This window comes from Ruditapes philippinarum, unplaced genomic scaffold (genome assembly GCF_026571515.1).
Source record: "Ruditapes philippinarum isolate M1 unplaced genomic scaffold, ASM2657151v2 ctg5737_1_1_1_1, whole genome shotgun sequence".
NCBI lineage: Eukaryota > Metazoa > Mollusca > Bivalvia > Venerida > Veneridae > Ruditapes > Ruditapes philippinarum.
The window spans coordinates 344,425-368,730 of record NW_026865476.1 but is presented as its reverse complement, the minus strand read 5'-3'; the positions used below and the strand labels follow the sequence as shown (position 1 = coordinate 368,730).

Here is a 24,306-nt window from a genome sequence, read left to right as displayed (position 1 = left end):
TAAGTGACCCCGGGTGATAAGGCATGATTATTTCTAAGGCCTCTGCTGATATTTGAGAAGTAACTACGCTCTTGTCGCAAGAATACTAAGATATATTTATATATGCTAATGGAAGAAGAGGAACTTTGAACATGTATATATACTGACTAGTGCTTAAAGATTCACTTTGTTCATGATTTACACAAAAGTGAAACAAAGCGGTACAACCCCCTCCCCCATTCCCAAAAAAGAAATAACAAAAAGTACCACAATCAAAAAAATTGTGTCGTGTTGAACGATCTTCATGGACCGGAAATACATGCATAACATCTCTGATTGTATGTTAAGCTTTATCAGTTTAAATTAGTAACATTGCATTTTTTTCCAAATAAAAGGAAGGTAACATACTAATTGATATTGTGAGAAAATTAACGTATAAATTAATAAATACACTGTACATTATCTCCCATTACTATACATGTTAATTTATATAAGGATTTTAAACTTGCCTTTGAACCGAGTACATGGAGTAGGCCCAACCCTCCAAAATTTATCTGAGATTTCTGGTGAAAGTGTTTCAATCTTCTTTTTTCCCCTCGGTACGTGCACGTCGTGGAGAAGGCACATGGCATCGGCAGAAGTTTTAAGAACTCAGGATGGTGAAAAATAAATAAAGACGATAAAAACGGTCGTACGATCGTTGATAGGACGGGCCCCAGGACTTGAACCTGCGACTCTAGCCGTCGAGGTCCTGACTAAAGCTGATGAGAGGCCTAACTAAGATTTAACTTATATCATTTTAGATATTCAGTTATATTTGTCTAGTTTATTTCAATTTTTCTTGGGATTGAATGAATATCTGTCTCCAGTAAGTGGCAGAAATATCAGGGTATTAATATAAACGTTCGTAGAAATAAATAAATAAATAAATATTGGCTTATCTCTGGCAGGAAATATCCTGTATGTATGAGGACACATCTTAATTAGTGGTAACGGCAGCGCGTTTTTGTAAATAAATAAGTCATACCTGTGGAAAATGGAAAAAATATTAGTAGAATCCTTCAAATTATTCACCATGGACCTCTATATACACACTTTTCCAGCCTCAGACTCCATTCCTAAAAAAATCATTTTTGCAGTACGGGTTTCGGACCGGCAACCGTTAAGGCAAGATTTGATGTATGGGTTGAACCGAAAGTTACAAGGACAGAAGCGGGATTTTGCAAAAGCTCAATTTCTCTGCTCCTCTAAATAAGCTTGAACCAAGGTATTGCGCATGTAGTAATTTGATGCGACGCCGGGCCTGTGTATTGATTAACTACAGTAGTGAGAATATGGTCACGGTAAAATGTTCCAGTGACACTACCCCTCTCAGGCACAGCGACAAGGGCCACTATTCCATCACTGTCAAAAATAGAGTATTCATAACTTTTTTAACGCTCCTGTTACGTCGAGCAAGAACTGGGCGATCGCTGTTTCCACCTACCCACATTTTGTTACTGGGTTTATTGTCGGGCTAAAAAGAATTTTGCAATAAGCTCTTTGCTCTATGCAACCACATACATGTATGTATTTAAATGACTTGCTAAATTTAATTGCACGTGCAAGTCGCGCGAAAATAGACAATTGGTTAAAAATAATCAATTATCTTTCCATCAGTACATTATACATGTACGTTCATGTGGAATGATGGTTTAATTGGGTTCTTGCCACTTATTTAAATTAAAGTCTTACCTTGTAACACAATAACGATTCGCGAAAAAACAATTCTGCACAGACCGGTATACAGTATAGTAATACCACATGTACAAACATTTTTATTATTGTAGTTAGTTCTAGTTACACATTTTTACTTTTTCACGATAGATCATACCCTATTTATATTCAGTTTTATGGAAATAAATGGTGATATTCTATAATTTAAATATGCGCACTTAGACGGACCTCCAGTGAACCGGTGACTCTGAGATTGATGAACTGGGACAGGATTGTTGAATAGATATTTACAGAAGTTGTTTCCCTTTGTTTTATCACCTGTTTGGGAGATTAAATTGTGGTAAATTTTTGCTGTGAAAAACATGCATGTTTTAGTTTTGTTGATTATTGCTAACAAATTAAAAATACTCCAGAAATAGACCCTGGGCTCTGTTGAAGGATAATACCTTTGCACGAAAACGCAGTATGACTGTATTTTAAAAGTCATTATTCGCCCCACTAAAGGTTCGGTCCATATAATGATAATGATAACGACTTGCTTAACTCAGTGATTTTTTTTCTTCAATTAACAAAACAACTTGTGGCTTTCTGAAGGGGAAAATATAGCGCAATAAATCAGAAAAGTGGAAATCAAATTCTAACAACTGAGAAATTCAATTCAATTTAACATGCATGGTACATAGCAGAGGCTCTCTATAGGCTTCTAGCTGATATTTCAGCCGCTGTTAAGTGAAGAATGTGCACAGGGCATTTTAAGGGTGCACAGGGCATTTTAAGGGAAAATATAAGCATTTTTAGAGAAATATACCTATTTTGGGCTAGGGGAAACGGCCTTTAAAAATCACTGTTAACTATATCAAGGTCTTTCAAATAGAATGGTCTGGAGTCTGACCAATTTTACGAAAAAAGATGTCTCGGTTGAATCATGTGATAAGGTTATCTACCGACCATGATCTATATACATCATGTCGTTAGAATTTTCATTTTTAGCTCGACTATTCGAAGAATATGAGAGCTATTGTAGTCGCCCCGGCGTCGGCGTCCGCGTCGGCGTCTGCGTTGGTTAAAGTTTTTTGTAAATTCAAATATCTCAATTATTGCTTGAGATATTCAATTGAAACTTACAATACTTATTTATAGTAACAATATACATCAGATTGACAAGTTGGATAACTCTGCCTACAATATTGACAGAATTATGCCCCTTTTTAACTTAGAAATTTTGGTTAAAGTTTTTTGTAAATTCAAATATCTCAATTATTGCTTGAGATATTCAATTGAAACTTACAATACTTATTTATAGTAACAATATACATCAGATTGACAAGTTGGATAACTCTGCCTACAATATTGACAGAATTATGCCCCTTTTTAACTTAGAAATTTTGGTTAAAGTTTTTTGTAAATTCAAATATCTCAATTATTGCTTGAGATATTCAATTGAAACTTACAATACTTATTTATAGTAACAATATACATCAGATTGACAAGTTGGATAACTCTGCCTACAATATTTACAGAATTATGCCCCTTTTTAACTTAGAAATTTTGGTTAAAGTTTTTTGTAAATTCAAATATCTCAATTATTGCTTGAGATATTCAATTGAAACTTACAATACTTATTTATAGTAACAATATACATCAGATTGACAAGTTCGATAACTCTGCCTACAATATTTACAGAATTATGCCCCTTTTCAACTTAGAAATTTTGGTTAAAGATTTTGTAGATTCAAATATCTCAATTATTGCTTGAGATATTCAATTGAAACTTACAATACTTATTGATAGTAACAATGCTCATCATATTGACAAGTTGAATAACTTTGCCTATAATATTTACAGAATTATGCCCCTTTATAACTTAGAAATTTGGTTAATGCTTTTTTTTGTAAAGTCAAATATCTCAATTATTGCTTGAGATATTCAATTGAAATTTACAATACTTTTTTATAGTAACAATGTACATCAGTTTGCAAAATTGCATAACTCTGACTGCAATATTTGCAGAATTATTTGCCCCTTTGAAACTCTAGGAAATTTTGGTTAAAGGTTAAAGTTCTTCAAAGATATTTACTTGAAACTTTACACATGTGCTTAGGGTCATAATTGGAGAGTCATAATTGTATGTCACTGACCAAGTTCTATAACTCTACTCGCATTTAGGCTGATTCATCTCCCCTTTTCTACTTAGTCTATTGGTTAATGTTTACATGCAAGTATTACATATCTCAATAACTATTAAAGATATTTATTTAAAACTTCACATATGCATTTAGAATCATAATTGTAGGTCACTGACCAAGATCCATAATTCTATCTTGCATTTAGGCTGATTTTTCTCCCCTTTTTCAACTTAAAAATTCATAGTAAAATTTTGCTTGTAAGCTGTTATTTCCATAACTACTGAAGAGTTTGTGCCTTTTTGGGGACATTTTTATGCATTCATAATAATAAAGCAGTGATTTACTTGATAAAACATCTTTATAACAAGCCTGTGTACCTTTTCAGTCAATTTTATGCATTCATAGGTAACTAGCATTATTATACTCAATAAATCACCCTTGTGACAACATTTTGAATAGTCGAGCCAATACTGTCCTCCGACAGTTCTTGTTGCTCTTGTATTTAATTTTCGCTCTTTTCTTGAACACTAACCAAAATTTCATACAGCAAACTATACGGAGTTCTGCCGAGACATGTTAAATTATTTTGAGAAGGGTTTCCGGACCATTCTATTTGAAAGACCCTGACTATATTAAACACATTTGTTATTTGTAAATCCAGACATTTATATAAAGAATGTATTAAATTATTCACTGTTATACTTAAAAAAAAAAAACCCAGTGTAATGTAAGTTTTGCATTTATAAGATCCTAGTCTTACTAATTGTAGCCCGGTGTTCTATAATATCACGGTACTTAATGTTTTAATATCGGAAAATATTCAATTAGAAATATCATACATGAATTTTGTATGAGATTTTTCTTGTATTTAATAAGTGAACTTTTCACAAGATTGTTTGTCAAAAAATTATTTCAAAAGATCCAATTAAAATGTCTTTGTTTTAAAAACTATTGCCAATGTCTGCCATTTTGGGTAAATACAGAGGAGATTACTATGGAATCACGGTACTCCCCAAATATGCAAGTATGGAAGGAAAGATGGGTAAAAATCTTCAAGTTAAGTTGTGAAAAACTTCCAACAGTCAACTTGCTATAAAATTCAAACTATATCATGATCAGACGATATGTTAGTATATGTAATCATCACATATTTTAATTGACTGTGTAAAATCAATTTAGGGAAATACATGTAGTAGTCAAATATGAAGATTTTATAAAATAGTTTTGTTGCCACGAAAACATTCATTATTCACAAAATTAAATTCATTGGCAGATGAAAATCATGAGATATTGCGCTATTTGTGTATGGGCAATATATCCCTTCTAGAAGCGAGATTCTGACCAAAACAAACATACCTAAGCTCTAGCTTGGGCATGTCAGTATATTTTGACTAATAAGATACATGTACTAACAGGAATACTTGATCCAGTCTGTGTTTTCCAAACTTTTATCTTTAAATCTTAGGAAGTGGCAAGCTGTACTGGCCAGCTCTAGCAGTACCTGACTCATGTTCTACTTGTCAATACACACCATTTCATACAGCATTTTTCAATGATTAGTAAAAGTCAATCAGATGAAGACAGTATTTTGCGAGAATAATTACATTTTCAGAAAATATGAACATCTCATATTTTTTAAATTTAAGTATGATATTTGGCCAGTTAAAAAGAATTATATTATATTTTAATCTATTAATATGAAATAATGTTTTTTTTATTTATATTATTACTGAAGCATGATTAAAAATTTCTTTTATGGGTTATCAACTAGTTGAAATATTAATGAAATTATTAAAACAACTTTTATATAACTTATCTAGAGTTACATGTACCAGTTGTAACTAATTAACTAGCGATCCAATGAAATGGTTTTAATTAGCTCTTTATGAAAACTTTTACTGATGAGTAAACAGCTAGCAACTTTCAACATTCACCCCCTAATATGTTTTTTTTCCAGGTAGATGTTGAAATGTAGTGAAATAAACAGACACCTCCATGACAGGTGTAGTGAAGAACATTTATACATATGCAAACATTTTGTCAGCCTCTAATACTGAATGTGTAAAGCAATGGGATCAGCATTCAATTAGAAATGCACTAAGATGGGCAAAATATTGTATGAAGGTAGATTAATTGCTTTTGTTTATATTCTAATTGAAATACCTTGAAAAGTGTGTAGGATTTAAAAATGGATGTTCTTATCATAGGCTATGATAAATATAGATGTGTGATATTAATTTTAAAATTTTTTGATAGGTTATGAGACCCAGTATAAGTGGTTGTCAGCTGTTGAGAGAGGTTAATGTATTAATTTAGCAAATGAACATTTATACAAGTCATGATGTACATTTATTATATATATACAGTGTGTGATAAATGATCCTGTCATAAGACTTTATAAAGAATTGATAATACATGTACATTGTGCTGCACAATTTTCTTTGATGAAAGAAAAGAGAAAATTTGCAGCAGCATTGTATATAATATATATATGATATAAACATCATGATAAACCAATGAAATGAATTGTTACAAACAGGCAGTATTAAAATACATCATGATTATTAACAAAACTGTTAAGGCCATTGGAGTAGACCCAACAGTGCCAAAACACCATTTTTGGGGAAGGGGCCTCAGCCTTTTTCATGGGGAAAATATGCGTGATTTTGGCATACTTTGGGAAAAGGGGTCTTAAATTTAACACAAACTTTTAACAAGTTCTTCAAAATAGAAAAGCAAAAAGCACTGGGAAATACAAATAAGGCAGTCAAAATCCTTAATTCAATACCATCATTTAATTTTGTTCTAAATTCTATGGGAAATTTCAAAAGACTGGGGAATTTTGAGGACCAAACTGGGGAAAAAAAGAGGCTAGTTTGGTTGGGGAAGTAGCCTATATTCGGCCCCTACAAAGAAGGGTTTTTTGGCCCTGCCCAAATATAAAAAAAAGAAATTTTACAGCTTTTTTTCGCATAAAACTTAGATAAATAATTTGAATTGAAACAAAACAACAACAACAAAAAACAACACCATAAAATATACAATATCTTAAAGCTGCATGCCTTAAGATGAGCCAAAATATTTCAAGAAAATCAATATAGAGCCAAATGCACTAAAATTTTAAGAAAGGTAAAAACATTCAAGATCCAAGTTATATTGTGCATGTTATGTGCAGTTTAACACTGATTTTGCTGTATTTTGTCACCATATATCTACTTTGTTACTAACACAGTAAGGGCTGTTTTTGCATATGTTGACCAATTTTTGGTAATTTTCATGGATTGTAAGTGCCGATTGCAATATGTAAATTACTTTATTTGTTCACCTAACATTATTTTACTTTCAAATACATTTCCAAAATTTTTATGAAAATTAACATGTATCTGGAGGTGTGCTGCTTTAAAGAATTGAAATTTGCACAACCATGACAACATTACACAACATTAACATATATTCTTTTATGATTTTCTGGTGACTTTTTATAGGTTGAAGAAGAAACAAGACATAAAGTTTTCAGAGATGATTTAAACAAGCAAATACAGTCAATGACAATCCTGTTGAAACCAGTGTCTCTCCTGAATTTGTCCATTGACAGACTTAAAGATGCTTCAACAATACTTTGTAAAGTAAGTAGTCTTTAAACCTTTGGATGACTTATCAGATGATCTCCCTAATGATGGAAATAATAGACCTGTAGTATAAAGAGAGCCAAGTCAGTCTGTAAATTCAAACAGGCAGACAAGATTATAATATAATTACTGTTGAATCCTTAAATTTAGTATTATTTGAATTATTTTACAATGCAATCTGTACAGACTTAACCTTCCTGAGTATATGCAGTGGATATGCTTAGCTTTGAATTTTGGACATGTGAATAGTTCCTTCTTCTTTTTTATCTAAAATACACTAACTTTACAATGGATGGCAGGGAAAGTCAGCAGTGTAAAGGTGAATGTAAAAGACAATTATTTTATAAACAAGAATTCTGAAAACATTTTACATGGATGTGGAGACCACCTTCAGGTTTTACAGTTATGTAAGGTCTATGTAAATTTACATGTAATCAAAACTGTATGATACTTTTCTTTACAGAGTCTCTCACAGAATCCAGATACACCGGTAGAAGTGCTTAAAGAATTACCAGAGACAGATGATTATACTCTTCAGGTAGTTTAATACATTTATTTTATGTATTTCTATACTTGTATAAAGTTCCCCTCCCTTCATTTTATCTATGATTGATTTTATGCCTACAAAAGCGGGCAACAAACAAGCATTTATAGTGCCAGCTTGCATTTTGGCTTTATTTTACAACTATTTTGAAATATTATTTTTTACCTCAAAAAGGACATTTCCAAATTCAAGGTATGACAAGTTTTGTGCAGATGTTCAGAAAGTTTATTTTATTTAATTCCTTCCTCATTATTTTAAATCATTAAGTTTGGATTATTATTTTGATCTTTTTGTTATGACTTAGTTTTAATATACATGTTTGTATCAAACCTCTTAGTGTGTGAAAATGTGCAACCTGACTGGGACAAGATACTGGACTCTTGGAATACCATTCCATGGCTCTACAGAATATGCTATCTGGTCGCTTACACATCGTCACTCCTTCACTCCTAATAGTGAACAGTTCTGAACTGTGACATACTCCCCCCTGCTATATTGAAATTCATCCTTTGCATTAATTTCTCAATGTTGACAAGCTATGTGAATTAAATTTCAAGCTTTATGCAGTCATGGCCCCATGTAGACCGCCAAATGTTACAGGGTGAGAAAATGTGCAGCCTGACTGGGACTCAAACCTGGAACCCTAGGAATACCACTCTACTGACTGAGCTATCCGGCCACTTACACATACAGTTCTGAACTGCAACATTTAAATAATGAATTAACTTTATTATTTAAGGATGACAGGTTGACTAAATCAAAGAGGTTAGCACCAGCGGACAGACTGTATCAGTTTGTATGTGAAGATGTTGCCTTTATGGAACACAGTCAGAAATACCAGGCTGAGTTCATCATGCATAGACTGGTCTGTCTACAGAAAATATCTATATCCAGTCAACATAGGTACGTTATGGAAGCATTAGGTTTTATAATAATAATAATAATAATAATAATAAACATTTTGATATTGTAAAAAGAGGTTTTTAAGTCACACTGGCATTATGAAGGTCATGTGGCTTTACTTGAGCTTTACTGGTAGAGGAAGATCCCAGATGCCCCTAGGTGCATTATTTTAAGGCACAGGTTGACACCTGAGAAGAACCACAAACTGTCTGTAAGCTAGCTGGCTAGTTCCCTTTTGTCAAAGTAAATTATGCTCTGAGCAGGATTCAAACCTACAGTGTTGATTGGCAAGAGGTGACTTAAACCACTTGATCATTGAAGCCAATGTAACTAGTTGAAAAAAAGAAGATAATTTTATGAAGTGAACATCATTGCACAATAGCATCCATACTGGTGGTAACAAAGGCTATTTCTGTTTGTTTCAAGTTTATTGTAATATATGGCTATCTTCATATCATATGTTTTGTTTATTTAAGGTATGACTCATTTTTGAGAAAAGTACTGTCAGAACTTTCAAAATACACACATGGCTGGGTAGGTATTTATAAACTATTCATTAAACCTTTAGCCTGTCAAATTTGTTTTGTGGATTTGACTTGCTTGAAATTGAACTTAATGTAAATGATTTTAAAGGGACTTCCCTTAGTGTAAATGATTTTAAAGGGACTTGACTTAGTGTAAATGATTTTAAAGGGACTTCACTTAGTGTAAATGATTTTAAAGGGACTTCACTTAGTGTAAATGATTTTAAAGGGACTTCACTGAGGTTTTTGACATAACAGGACAATAAGAAATGTTTAGAGATTAATGTACCATGTGATGTAGTCTGCACAAATAATTTGTGTACAAAATTTTAAATCATCCGCTGACTCTGCTTATCTAGAATAATTATTTTAATTGTGAACCCTTTCCCCCCACCCAATATTAAAAAGTGTTTTAACATCTACATGTATCTCTCAAGTTAAGCTAATAATAACACAAACATATACGGTTTTCGATTTATTACTGTGTGCATTTCTATTATCTTCTACATATCTTTCTGTTTAAGTTCCCCATTATTGATCTATGTAAAAAAATCAAACTTTAATTTTTGGGGCTTTTAGACCTCAGTGGAGTTCCTTTAATTTAAAATACAATACCAATGTTATTGATATGGTTGCAAGTAATGTGTGTAATAAGCCCTGATGATGTACTATTACAGAGATGTAATTGTAATATAAAATCTCACTTATTATGTAACTAATAACTCAGTATGAGACTAAAAATTTGATCCAAATTTCAAACTGATAAATGGATTTTGAAAAAAATGAAGAAAATCTATCAATAGTTGTCAATGCATATGAACTGATTTTTATATTTTTCAGACAGTGATTTTGTACATGTTTCTAACAGATGTAACGAGTGAAGAAAACTATGATATTATTACTGGTATCAAGTGTAAAATGTTACAGATAGTTAGTGATATGGCTAGTGGAAACTATAGCTGGTAAGTCGGTACTTGTAAATAAAAAAGATATTTGCATGCTGCTCAGTAAGGGCAAACAGTACTTTAATGGTTATGTTATTTGCTTTATAACCAGAATTGTAGTTTGTAGTTTTAAATGGGTTACAATATTTTTCATGCCTCAGATGTAAGATGTTTATTGGAACATAACATAACAGGACAATCAACTACCAACTAGATAGGCAGTCTTATGTTGGCGTCCAATTGACAGATGATTGACAGCCTGATATTTAAATCATTATTTAAATATTTGATACAGTTTAAAAAAAATATATTGATATATTTTTTTTATAACATCAACATGTTAAAACCATTAAAATAAAATAGTAAAACTGTTAAAACCTTACTCCATAGCTAGTTTGCTTATATTTGCTTATACATTAATGATTATTGGACTAAAAGATAAGACTGCACTAATCTTTAGTGGTTCATTAATATTAATGACATTATATTATATCCTAGACATACTTTATTGTTTGTTAGTTTTTCTTGCTTTCCTTCAAACTTGCTTTCTGTTTGGTATAATATATAATAATATAATAGCACTATCATATTACAACTGGAATTTAAGATGTTTGGTTTCTCGTTATTTTTCATTGACCTTTATATTAGAGTAAAAAGTAAGGTTAGGTTTATAGTAGATTGGGTTATGGTCAAGGTGACAAATGATTTGTGTTCTTTTTATGCCTCCACTTAGAAGGGGTGGGCATATAGATTTGTCCTTGTTTGTCTGTCTTGCTGTTACACTTCCCTGCTGTCACCCTGTTGGTTAGAAGACTGTCAAAACAGTGGGATATAGGGGCATCTGTGTCCTCAGCTTGCATTTCCAATTCTTTGTATATTTGCATGTTGGACTGGAAGGTTTTAATTTTGAGTGCCTTTATTGTTAACTTTGATGTTTCCATATTAGTTACTCAGCTGATGTGCTTTCTCATCACTGGTGATATAGCCCAAAGTTATAAAGTTTATTCATCATTCAAAAACATAACTGCTAGTACATTTGTATATGATATGGTGAGGGGTGTCCATGACTGACTGGTTAAGGTTTATGATTCCATACCACTTGCCCTTCATCACTGTTGGCTCAAATCCCACCAGGGACTTTGGATTCTTTCATGTGAGAAAGCTATTGGCAAGTAGCCATATGACATTTTCTGTGTTGGTGCAATGTAAAACCCAACTTAAAAATGAAAAATTAAAAAAGAAAAATTATATGATGATTCACCCAGTACATTTTCATTAAGGATCATCAATAAGGAAAGAAATAAAAAAAATGCAATGTTCTTACTCAAATTTCCTACTTAATTGGTCTGCAAAATAATAAATTTTGTATTTTTACCTTCTTTTTAAAATATTATTGAATGCTTAAAAGATTTCAAAATATAAAACATGTATTTGTATGCTTTTCTATGTGATTTATGTTATGTGTATATTGTTACTCAAATGTTGTTTCAGTGGCATATGGAAATGTGAATATTCATTGTTGTGTAATGTAAGCGTGTGTGACGCAAGTTTCTTTGACATATATGTTGAACATTTACTGCGCTGGGCTGAAGATATGGAACCTGTCTATGGGTTGTTTGAGAACGGAGATATTTACCAGTGGAGGTAGGAAAATAATAATACTTTTACGTTCTGCTTTATAGTTAGTGATTTTTTGTTTACTTTCAAATCAAAAAATAATTTTTGAGTTGTAATGTCTTAAAAAATGAATAAAAAGTACAAGCATAAAAAATTCATAGGAATTTTATCCTTGCTTCCTTCCTCCCTTCCTCCCTCCCTTCCTCCCTCTGAATGAATGAATGAAAAAATGAATGAATGAATGCAAGAATGAATGAATAAATGAATGATCTGTTTGCCATCATCATGACAATGTTTTTATTTTTTATAATTATTAAATAGTATAAATGTATCTCTGATTTCAAACTTTTGGTAAAACCCTGCACTGATCCATTATTCATTCAAGCTGTATTATAACAAAATCATTACCTAATATTTGCTAGAAGAGCACATTATAAATGTGTGAATTAGCTTGCAGTAAATTAACATTTTTTTTATATGTTTTTGCATGTAAATGTAGGTTTTTGTTTGAATATATATCTGGTATTACCCATAATTTACAGTTTCAACATTTTCTTTATTACTTACAGGCACAAAGATCAAGAATTGAGCCATATGTACAGTTGCACAGAATTACAGAATCATTTTTTAAATATTTTCCAGATGAAAATGCTTAGAAGAAAACTGGAACCAAAATTAATTAACTTTTCAAAACAGACTTTCTTTAATATATATAAAGATTTATTAAAATTGTGTTGTTCATGACAGAATTATTACTTCTCATATAATTATTTATCACACACCCGTGCCGATTTTGCGACTCCGTAAAAATGGTATTGCACGGCCGTGCATATATTTTGACGTGACGTCATTAGCGTTATACAAACATAGTGTAAAGACGCGCTAAATGTTAGCGTTATACTATAGGCACGTCAATGAAAAATGACTCTTATCTCACTTTAAACGGTCTTTATTTTGGGTATGTGATAAATAAAATATCAAATTCGTGTAAGTTCATTACTGAATTTATTGCACTCGTTGAATAAAATAATATTATGCTCGCCAGAGGCTCGCATAATATAATTTTATTCAACTCGTGCAATAAATTCAGTATTGAACTTACACTCATTCAATATTCTATATTTATGTCATTTAGAAGTATACTAAGAGCTCTCTTTTGACATGGTATTTATGTCCACGCGGGCATCAGTGTCATTATTTTTGTTAGTTGTTGTTGTGCATTTATTTCTGTTTCATTCATTTCTCATTGTTACATATACTGAAGTAAGTTGTTCCATCATCTATGCCAAAAAAGATAGATTTCAATGACTTGTACCTATTGTTCAAGAATTATGTCCCCTTTTTACTCGTTTTGCATAAAAGTTGTAAATTTTTACTGTGTCTTGCAAAACCTATAACAGTTCCTTCAAACTTAAAAAAATTCCATATCTTAACCCAAAATATACATGATGTATAACTTTTGCATCTATGTTAATTAAAAGCAACTACCTCTCTCTGAACATTATTATATGAAATCTGTTGATCTTTATTAATGGAATTTACTAGTTTTTCTTGTCATCATCCACATCACTTGTTCATCACAGGGTTCATAACTCTGGCTGTACATATGAAAGCAATACATTTTCATTTGAATGGGTTAAATTTTTTTTGTCAAACTTCTCTTTTAGCCATTATTAAAATAGTCAAGCATCTTGTCACCACTGACAGCTTGTGCTGAATAAATACACAATTACATGTACCTTGATAATACTTAATTGTTAAGTTTCCATTAATTTTGATGTAAAATGCTGATGAGTTTGATATTAAATATCAAAGCTATATTCTGAGTGGCGTTGGGTTTTCTTTACATATAAGGTTTGGTATGGTTTGACTGGTAGTACAGCACCCAACACAGTATAGGTGATATGGCGCTGAAACAGGAAAGATGACTTTGCCTTTATCATTGTATTCTTTACATAAACATACAGTGACTGAACAAATTTGGATGTATCAGTTTTACTGTTGTTTTATCAAAGGTTTTAGAAAAACATTTTAAATGCCAAATGTCGTATTAAGTGTAAAGCGTTATTAGTGGCAGCTCAAATATTACATGTAAGAATTCCTTTCCCTATGCAGCTTCCTCGCTTCTTATCCTGATAAATATGAATTTACCTTTCTTTGAATTTGGAACCGCCCATTGAAAATACAATATTTGAATATCAAGTTTAAGAAGTTAAGCCACCAACAGTATAGTACCTGGTCAGACTGCATGGATAAGCTGGCCTGGCTCTATACTGGTGATGAAGGGCTAACTTCTTTTGTTTCCGGCAGGTTAAAGGTTAAATACAACTGGTCATAGTTATGTTACCTGGTTATATCTATGGTAATTATGTTAATACAATATTCTTATATTTGATAAATTCAGCAGGATTTGTAAAATATTGTATTTAATTAAGGGTCTAAAGCTATATCTATTTTCCGTTCATTCAAGCACTTCATTCAGTTTTAAAATTTAAACAATATTTTTGCAGCAGATATATTGCTTTTTACACTTTAAACGTTTTCAGTCTTTTGTTTTCCCCAATGATCGTTTTGACGTGTGTGATGGTGGGAAGACCTGGAATACAAAGTCACCAGGTCAAATTAAGAGAAAACACTAAATATTTCTAACTTAAAGTAAGAAAATTTCTTGTGTTGGATTTTTTTAATGACATTGATCAACAGGAAATCTTTATCTGAAATTACTCTTTGTTAATGGCATTAGTGAAAGGGAAATCGTGAAAATATTTGTTCGCATCATTTTTAACATGGGGGGAAAAAAGAAATTTCACCAAGTAAGTGATTACAGGGACACCCTGGCCCTCTTTTTAAAAAAGTTTTTGCAGAAAATACCACCAAATATTTTAGACAGTAGTGCGCAAACAAATGAGCCGCGTCATGGCAAAACCAACATAATGGGTTTGCGACCAGCATGGATCCAGACCAGCCTGCGCAGTCTGATCAGGATCCATGCTGTTTGCTATCAGTTTCTCTACTTGTAATAGGGTTGCTAAGCGAACAGCACGGATCCTGATCAGACTATCCGCGCAGTCTGGTCTGGATCCATGCTGGTCGCAAACGCTCTATAGTGGTTTTGTCGGGACGCGGCTCAAATGTTTGTTTCTTTTAACGTCGATTTTACAAATTTAGTCATATCTTGGCGGCCGGACGACCTTTATAGTGAGAACACCGTCGTAACCATTTCCCAGGCAAGTGACTGTTTACTACTCTGATGTCCGAAATTTATTGTTGCGGAGAAATTTTGCCTTGCCCATCAATCAGGTTTACTTAAATAGATACATATATAAATAATTATGTAATTTTGTAAGATACCTTCAAATGGAAGTAATTATATGTGACAACAGTATCGTTCACTTACATCCCTAGAAGTTTTTCTCTTTGATTACTTTTGCACATTGAAAAAAGTCTAGGATAGTCAAAGATTGAAAGAGACTGATGGCATTGTTGGAATAGTCTGGAGCCAAATCTCAATATTATTTAAAATTTGAAAATTATTTCAAGATGTGAAATGTAATTTGTGTTATGTTAGAGGAAGATTAATCATTGACAAGCCAAATAGCGAGTTTTATTGACCGCTGTAAAATGTTTTGAAATATAATTTTGCTAGGATTTCTCTATGACTTTTATCACGTATTTAACAGCCTAGAACTTCTATATATAGAAACGACATGCCAGAGACTGTCAATGTGAAATTTTCATCGACCTCTTTCAGACGCTCAGGTGGCATTTAACATTCACAAGAAAATTTGCAATAATACAAACATATTGAGTGAAACAAGTTCCGACCACATACCTATGTATTACCTATTTAATCTATTAAAAGAAATAAGTAATCAGTTTGAATTGCAATCGGCTATGAATATTTTAGTAAAACAAATAAAGAAACAACAAACAAAATATAAAACAACTAAAAAACTTTTCCGCCGCATTTTAACATAAAAGCCAATAACAATGGCAATCCAGTTATGGTAGAAAACTGTTAATTTTTTAGATAAGAGAAGTAAAAGAAGAACCACTCGAATCAATAAGTTCGTACGCAATTATATATATGTTTCCAAAAAAAGACAGATTAGGTAGGTTCATTTATAGTTTTTATTTCCGTTCATACAATCTAGATTTAAGATTATCAGTATTGATCTTGAGTGATTACAAATCAGCTCCACAACAATAAGCTCTGTTCTGGCTGGTTTGTGATGTAAAATGTCAGAGTAATCTAGTTGTGTTTTTTTACAATTACATTGTATTTAAATTGCATAAAACTATATATCTGCTGCCAAAAGTATTATTTAAATTTTCCAAAAGAAATCATTCTTAATACCCATATAAAAGAAATGTGTTTGCATATTTCATTAAGAGCGAATGGTTGAGGCATAAAATCATTGCTAAACTGTATAATCTTTCTAAAAAATAGCAGACTGACATTTTTTCCGGGGCATTGTATTATTAAGTTTAGAAACAATTGTAATGTCTGTTAAAGACACAGATATTCTATGTAACAACTCTTTCGAGGATTACAGAAACTGTAAAAAAATATTTCATTAGATTTAACGTCATACCCTAAAATGACATATAGAAAATATAATACATTCGTTCTGGCACTAAGGCGCGTCTTTAAAATCTTCTAACAAAACACATGCTTCTTTTCTATTTCAAGAGACATTTTCAAGAATAAATTTGAACTTGATCTAGATGTTAAAGTCATTTTAGAATGTGACGTTGATAAAGAATTTTCCTTCTAGCATATTTTTTACTAAATCTGATACTAAATATTTTGTTATGCATCTATAAAAGAGATACTTATGTATTTACAGATAATAATATATAAAGTTTAAGAGAATTCAAAATGTTATACCGGCACAAAACACCAGTTGTCATCTCATTCTGATCCAATTATCCCGACTTAGATCTACTACCATTCTTTTGTCTCTAAATAAACACAATCTCAGATTCGGATTTGGTTACGTCTTCTCATACTTCGTTGAATCCATATTCTTTAATAGCATAACAGTGCTGATGCACATATAATATCCTATCACCTAACTGAATCTTCATTCTGAACAGCAAAGATTAATGTTGCTCATACAATGTATAAAGACGTACTAAGACAACATTTATTCACATATAATAAATCAAGTACATTGTAATCGTTTGGAAATTGTTTTGGTTGCCAAAATGATAAATTATAAATCTATATTGCATTTTATACTTAACTGTATTCTATCACTTCAAAACCTTGCTACACTCATTTAAATAATGTACAATATCTGTAAATAGAATATGTATGACTCAAAATATGAAAAGCTGTTCGTTTATGTATTCATTGTTAAAACATTGTTTGAGTATTTAATATATATCATTTCACGAAAGGAAATTTTGATCTCTGAGCAATGACATAAATTGTCCAAATATTTGTCTTGCCTGTTTGTTGGGAAAGCAAAACAGAGTCTAGACATATTCAGCTTTATTAATAAATAAATGAAAATATCTGCAGCAGCTTGCAAATAAACAGTTGAATGCCATATTATATCTTTAATACACTGATTTACATAGAGTAGATTGCTTTTATAACATAAAAGATTGTGAAAGTAAGAATGGCGTTCATTTACTTTGTCACTGTAAGACGCATTGCGAAACAGCTTTGATGTGTTTACTTTATTCCTTTCCGAGTATTCTCCTTACAAATGCATTTTTGCTAGTCTTGAAGTGAAAGATTACGTCTGCAGGCACATCCTTTAGAGACTAAAAAGGTCACTGCCTTATATACGAGAGTCGCATTGACATGCAGATCAACAAGACTTTCTTTATTTATGGCATTAGAAAAAAACTAACTTCTGGCGAAAAAGAGAGTTTTGGAAGCTGAACCCTTTTGAAAAATCCTGAACCAGCAGCCAACAATTAAGACCAGCTGTCTTGTCTTGTTTGGGATACAAGCTACAAAGTCCTGTCTTTGGTCAATGTTTTTGACGAAACATTTTCATTTTCTACAGAACATCGTTCTTATGAGACGTACCAGTGCATGCTCATCGATTTTGAACCTGGATTGAAACCACCATTGAACCCTTCAGTATCAAAATATGACTAATCAGTTTTTACAGCACTTTTTTGTTCTTTTTGGAAATGTCTATTTTACCTACTGCTTAAATTTTAACAAAGGTGTCTCGAAATTGTTTTGGAATGATGGCCACAAATTCATTCCACGTGACTGTTTCAACAAAATTCGAATTTGAATAAGAAACTATCATTTTATCATATATTGTTCTAGATTATTTCTTGCTTGCCAGTTAACGCAATTTCAAACACTGTTGTCCTTTATAAACAGTTTGTATTTCCTTTACGTTCATTTTTGAGCCTAAATAATTGCATCTTGCCGAGAAAACTGCAGAGAATTGACCATGATTTACAGAATCAATTCTTTATTATATCACAAACTGAACTAAATGGCATCATCGATAGCACTAACATGACTTTACATACTGAACACGTAGATTGATGGGAATTGTAATTGTTGCAATTATTGTAGAAAATATCACAATGACAATTCTATGTTGACGTCATCCTTAATTGAGGGCCTGTGAAGCTAGTTACCGAAAGTGTCATAATAATGCTTTGAAACAAGTCAATATGTGAAATTATATCATTTGCACCATTTCCTTAGAGGTAAGATCATCATTACATCAGAATACTCCTATCTTATAGGCACACAAGTTTGAAATCATAATAATTTGTTTTATGACTGAAACTGAATACATTTATAACAGTTTCATTAAGGAAAGGACATATCCATTGTTGATTATATGTTAAAGGAGTTTTAGATGAGGTGGTGCTTTTTTACGTTCTACACAGAATAAAAAATGATTATTCAACACCGTAATCAATTTTCTAAATTCAGCAAATTCAATCAAATGATGTAATCATTTGTCCCTAGGGATCGATACTTGATCAATAGTCTGATATAAAAGGATAATAATCTTACCTGTTATTTCTCGGAAGTCTAGAAATGCTTTCATCTATCTCATCATTATTTTCTGTCAATAATATGCTGATGTATATCCCAAAGGTCAATCAATAATGAATTGAAAATAGAAAAAAAGTAAGTCTATTGTGACCATCAATTTATTTTTGTGGCCGATTCAGATAATGACGCTTCAAACTTCATAATTTGAATATCGGAAATTGTCTGCTGAATTAAGCAAGATTCAACATAAAGATACTGGTAACAAACTATATCACCTACACTGAACGGAAACAGAAAAGGTAATCCTTACATGACCTACGATAAAAAATTACGAAGTTCAACGACTTTCGAATCTAGAAAATTCAATGAAGGTCAGTCGCATGTATTACATAAGAGTCGATAAACTTATATTTATATTAATTGTCAAACAACGTCATTCATGTAATATTGCCAGATCTGTCAATATCGTCTGTAATGGGAAAATTGGAGAGTTATAATTATTCAAGATTGAACATAAATATACATGTATTTGATTTGCTTAGAAACACATTAATTTAGAGATTGAATTATATGTATTCATAGAAAAAAATATTTTAAGTTTTTCATATTAAACAATCTGAAAGAATATATCGACAATGGGTGTAAAGAAAATATCAGAGCATATTTTTAAGATCTTAATAAATTTGAAGGCGGCAATAGCGGAGAAGGTAAAGGCATTGGCATAGAACCGCTTTTAATTTTCATTATAATGTTGTGCACCAAAAGTGACATGACATTAGCGTATAATCCAAACATATGGGTTTATGTTTTGGAAGTTTTCCGTTAAAAAACAGTATATCTATTTCTTCTTCTTCTGTTTATTCTTAACAATTACATGTCTAAAACTGTACTATGTTATAGACAGTTATCTCCCTTTGATAGCTGCTACAGAATTATAGACACAGTATAAGAAAACATTCTGGTCACTGATCCTATGTGTCGCTTCATCGCATTATTTGAAACAATATCGTCTCGACTTTCAAATGATTGCCGATTAATAATTTCCGAATGTCCTTATTCCAACAGTGAATGATTTATAAGGTCAAGTCCCTGTGTTCGACACAAATACAAATTTTAGCAATGGCATTATATATATGTGAGAATCTGTAAAGACAAATAGGTATTATATAATTCAAATTGTGGTACGATTGCTACAAAGAGTTACAGAATCTAATTTCACCGTAAGAAACCATTTATATGTATATACGAGTAACTAGCTGGCATAATGCACATTAGATTCATTTGGATGTAGGTTTTGGTGAATGATATATCTACGACCAAACAAAATTATTGCTATTGATGTGTATTTCACGAAAAGTGTTAAATAAAATACGCGCATGTTTCTTTGTGATGAACCTTAAGTTTTTATGTTATTTCAATTATGGTGGTTTTGTTATTCTCTGCAATTTATCTTTTAGATAATCTGATACATCAGCTGTTGTTATAGCATTTCCCATTTTTAAGGAAGACGAGGCGTTATTGTAACTGTCTTGTTACCACTGAAAATAAATTGCCGCAACATAATATGTTTATATCCTTCAATTTTCTTGGAAACTATGAATAATAATTTGAATACAATATAGTTTGTTGAAAATGATAAATATTTCCTTGTTTACAAACTCTAGGCTAAACATCCAGTGGCGCACAGGATATTGTTTACACAGACATTTTATGATGTAACACTGTAATTTAGCTTCTCAAATAGTTTTTGCTTCAAATATAAAAAATATTCTTCCTTTAATAAGAAAATAGAAAAATATTTATTTTACCATTTCCTAATTTTTAACCAAGGAATACAAATATTCCTGGGGAAAAAATTAAAGCTTAATTAATTAACTTTGATCCATCGAAAAAAATAGCATGCAATACACCAAAAAAAAACTTCTTTAAAAGTAATTATAACCTAAACTCTAGTGAGGTTTTATCTCTATTTGGCCCAAAAACAAATCCGGCATATTACAAAACGAAAACGACGATATTAAAGAATAATTAATACTTGTTAACGGCACATACGGGATTTCAATGAGCATAATTAAGTGTTTCCTTTAGAATTCTTGCACAATATAAATGTACAACCTGTATGTATCATAAATCTTATTTGAATATTATATAAATAACACATGGGTTTGTGGGTAACAGTAAAAGTATCATCCTTAGGAAAATACTGTTACAGTATTTTTACGAGAGATGAAATTTTTACTGTTACTCACAAACACATGTGTTATTTATTTTATTACCCTATTGTCATACCCTAAAATGACATATAGAAAATATAATACATTCGTTCTGGCACTAAGGCGCGTCTTTAAAATCTTCTAACAAAACACATGCTTCTTTTCTATTTCAAGAGACATTTTCAAGAAGAAATTTAAACTTGATCTATGTTAATGTCATTTTAGAATGTGACATTGATAAAGCATTTTCCTTGTCGCATTTTTTACTAACCCTGGTCCGATTAATTTATAAGTTTATGCTTTTAAAAAAGGGAAAAAATTTTTTTTGAAATTTGAAGGATAAATTAAAAATAAATTTAAAAAAATTCAAAAAAATTTTTTGGGAAAAGGTAACCGAGATGTCATCTCTTTATCAATTGGCCAATTAATCCCCGAACTTAGGAATTTAAAAACCATTTGTTTGTCTTAAAAAAAACCAAATCTAAAATTTGGGTTTTTGGTTTAAACGTTTAACATCCCTTTATTAAAACCCGAAATTTTTTAAAATGGGTAAAAAGTGATCCAAAAAATGCCCTCTATCCCCACTGATCTTCTTTGTTTATTGGGGGCCACAAAGATTAAATTTTGTTTGCATAAAGGGGTATAAGACAACTTTATTTACATATTAAACAATTTAAATCCGTTGGAAAAAATGTTTTGGTTGCCTAAATGATTAATTATAAATCTATATTGGCATGTTATACTTAACTATATTCTATCACTTAAAAACCTCGCTACACTCATTTAAAATAATCTACAAATATCTGTAAATACAATATGTTTGACTCAAAATATAAAAAAGCTGTTCGTTTATGTATTTATTGTTAAAACATTGTTTTGAGTATTTAATATATATCATTTCACGAAAGGAAATTTTGGTCTCTGAGAATGACATAAATTGGTCCAAATATTTGGCTTGGTTATTTTGATGGGAAAGCAAAACAGAGTCTAGACCGATTCAGCTTTATTAATACATAAATGAAAATATCTGCACCAGCTTGCAAATAAAGAGTTGAATGCCATGCTATATCTTTTATATACTGATTTACATAGAGAAGATTGGGCTTTTTATAACATAAAAGATTGTGAAAGTACGAATGGCGTTCATTTAATTTTGTTATGAAAGCGCTTGAAGACGCATTGTGAGACACGATTATGATGTGTTTACTTTATTCCTTTCCGAGTATTCTCCTTAGAAATGCATTTTTTGCTAGTCTTGAAATTCATTGTGTTAAGTGAAAGAAAACGTCTGCAGGCACATTCTTTAGAGACTAAAAAGGTCACTACCTTAATATACGAGAGTCGCATCAACGTGCAGATCAACATGCATTTCTTTATTAATGGCATTAGAAAGAAAGAAAAAAACTAAGTTCTGGCGAAAAAGAGGGTGTGGAAACTGAACCCTTTTCTTTTCATTTTTGAAAACTCCTGACCCAGCCAACAATTTAAGACCAGTCTTGATTGGGATACAAGCTACGAACTCCTATCTTTTGGTCAACGTATTTGTGACGAAAACATGTTCAATTTTTAAAAGAACATAAATTCTTATGAGGCGTACCAGTGCATGTTATCCATTTTTGAACTTGTATTGAAACCCACAGGCCGTTCAGTATAAAAAATATACGAAATCAGTTTTTGCCGTACTTTTTTTGTTCTTTTTGGAAAATGTTATTTTACCTACTTCTTGAAAATTTAATCAAGGTGCCTGAAAATTGCTATGGATTAAATGGCCACAATTTCCATGCAGTTGTTTCAACCAATTGAACATGGATTCATTGCGACACAATTAAATGGACGTTTCCTCCGTAGTAAGTTATCGAACTTGATAAAGAAAATATCATTATATCATATTTTGTTCTATAGTTTGAATGGCGCTTATGTATTGATATGTGTGGTGATAGAGGAATATATCTTGCTTATGCCTCGAATACAAGCTGTAATTCAAAACAATTTCAAACCTACTTCTTTTTTAAACAGTTTGTATTTCCCTTAAACGTTCATTTATACCGTTTTAGCCTAAATATTTGCATCATGCTTAGAAAACCGAAGAGAATTGACCCTGGTTTACAGAATCAATTTACTTTTATATCACAGACTGAACTAAATGGCATCATCAATAGCACTAACATGACTTTACATACTGAACAGTAGATTGATGGAAATTGTAATTGTTGCAATTATTGTGGAAAATATCACAATGACAATTCTTTGTTGACGTCATCCAAAATTGAGGGCCTGTGAAGCTAGTTATCGAAAGTGTCAAACGCTAAATGCTTTGAAACAAGTTAATATGTGAACTTACAAGTATATCATTTTGTTCATTTCCTTCGCCAGTATGGTTTAACGGTATAGAAACACACAAATATATGAGTTTTGTAGTTTATTGGAGAGGTCATCAGACCTCTCCATAGTGTTCAGACTGATTGCTGGCGGCATCCATTTTTGCGTATCTGATTGTAGTAAGTGAATGTCATTTACAGCTTAAAACCATTAGGAGCAGTCTACAAAATTTGTTTTGCGCATGCTCCGTTTCAAAATACGACTTAGCTTAAACGAAAAATTGACCTTTTCGAAAACCTAGCTAAACGCCGCTTTCCGGTACGTTAGTGAACGAATCGATCGGTACAAAGAAAAATCGGAAAATATTATTTACGTTGTGGATGTTTCTTCCGTTTTAATCTTTTAAACTGTATAAATCGATTACAGTATTGTTTTCTTAATAGCGTTTTACTATTTCTTGTTCCGATTAGTAGTAACAGTAACGATAAATAGTAACAGTGAACATTATAGCTACATTAACACCATGCACTATTATACGGCTGTGACTAAAAAAAGGATTGGAGCACCACACTAAATACCGTATTCCGGTATATACCGTACAAGGCGCTTGAATGATAAAATGCTAAAATCTTGTCTTTTTACCCAACGGAATGAACTTTAACAGGTCTAATTCATCTTTTTACACCGAATCAAGTACGATAATCAAGGAAAAATGTAAAATTCGGCGAAAAAAACGATATTTGTCTATTTTGTGATCATGATTTCTGCAAGCGTCTAGAGGTACTGCTCCAATCCTGT

At 31.6% G+C, this 24,306-nt stretch overlaps 1 protein-coding gene across 2 annotated transcripts; it reads left to right on the top strand.

Annotated features, from left to right (window-relative positions):
• Positions 1–1,999: 1,999 nt before the first annotated feature.
• Positions 2,000–12,755, top strand: LOC132729240 (uncharacterized). 2 transcript variants are annotated; one of them, XM_060714962.1, is made up of 9 exons: positions 2,000–2,035; positions 5,779–5,945; positions 7,307–7,447; positions 7,914–7,988; positions 8,734–8,897; positions 9,374–9,431; positions 10,262–10,383; positions 11,857–12,009; positions 12,552–12,755. In XM_060714962.1, exons 2-9 carry the CDS (start codon positions 5,817–5,819, stop codon positions 12,724–12,726), a joined length of 1,017 nt encoding a protein of 338 aa, XP_060570945.1. In that variant the 5' UTR covers positions 2,000–2,035; positions 5,779–5,816; the 3' UTR covers positions 12,727–12,755. The 2 variants fall into 2 exon arrangements, with proteins under 2 accessions (XP_060570945.1, XP_060570944.1); XM_060714961.1 differs by lacking the exon at positions 2,000–2,035 and adding an exon at positions 2,042–2,199.
• The last annotated feature ends 11,551 nt before the right edge of the window (positions 12,756–24,306 follow it).

Excerpts from the sequence above, each read along its gene's own strand:
- LOC132729240 (XM_060714962.1), top strand. The coding sequence starts at position 5,817 with ATGACAGGTGTAGTGAAGAACATTTATACATATGCAAACATTTTGTCA. Across the intron at positions 8,898-9,373 it reads TCTATATCCAGTCAACATAG|GTATGACTCATTTTTGAGAA; the intron begins GTACGTTATGGA and ends TGTTTATTTAAG. Across the intron at positions 9,432-10,261 it reads CAAAATACACACATGGCTGG|ACAGTGATTTTGTACATGTT; the intron begins GTAGGTATTTAT and ends TATATTTTTCAG.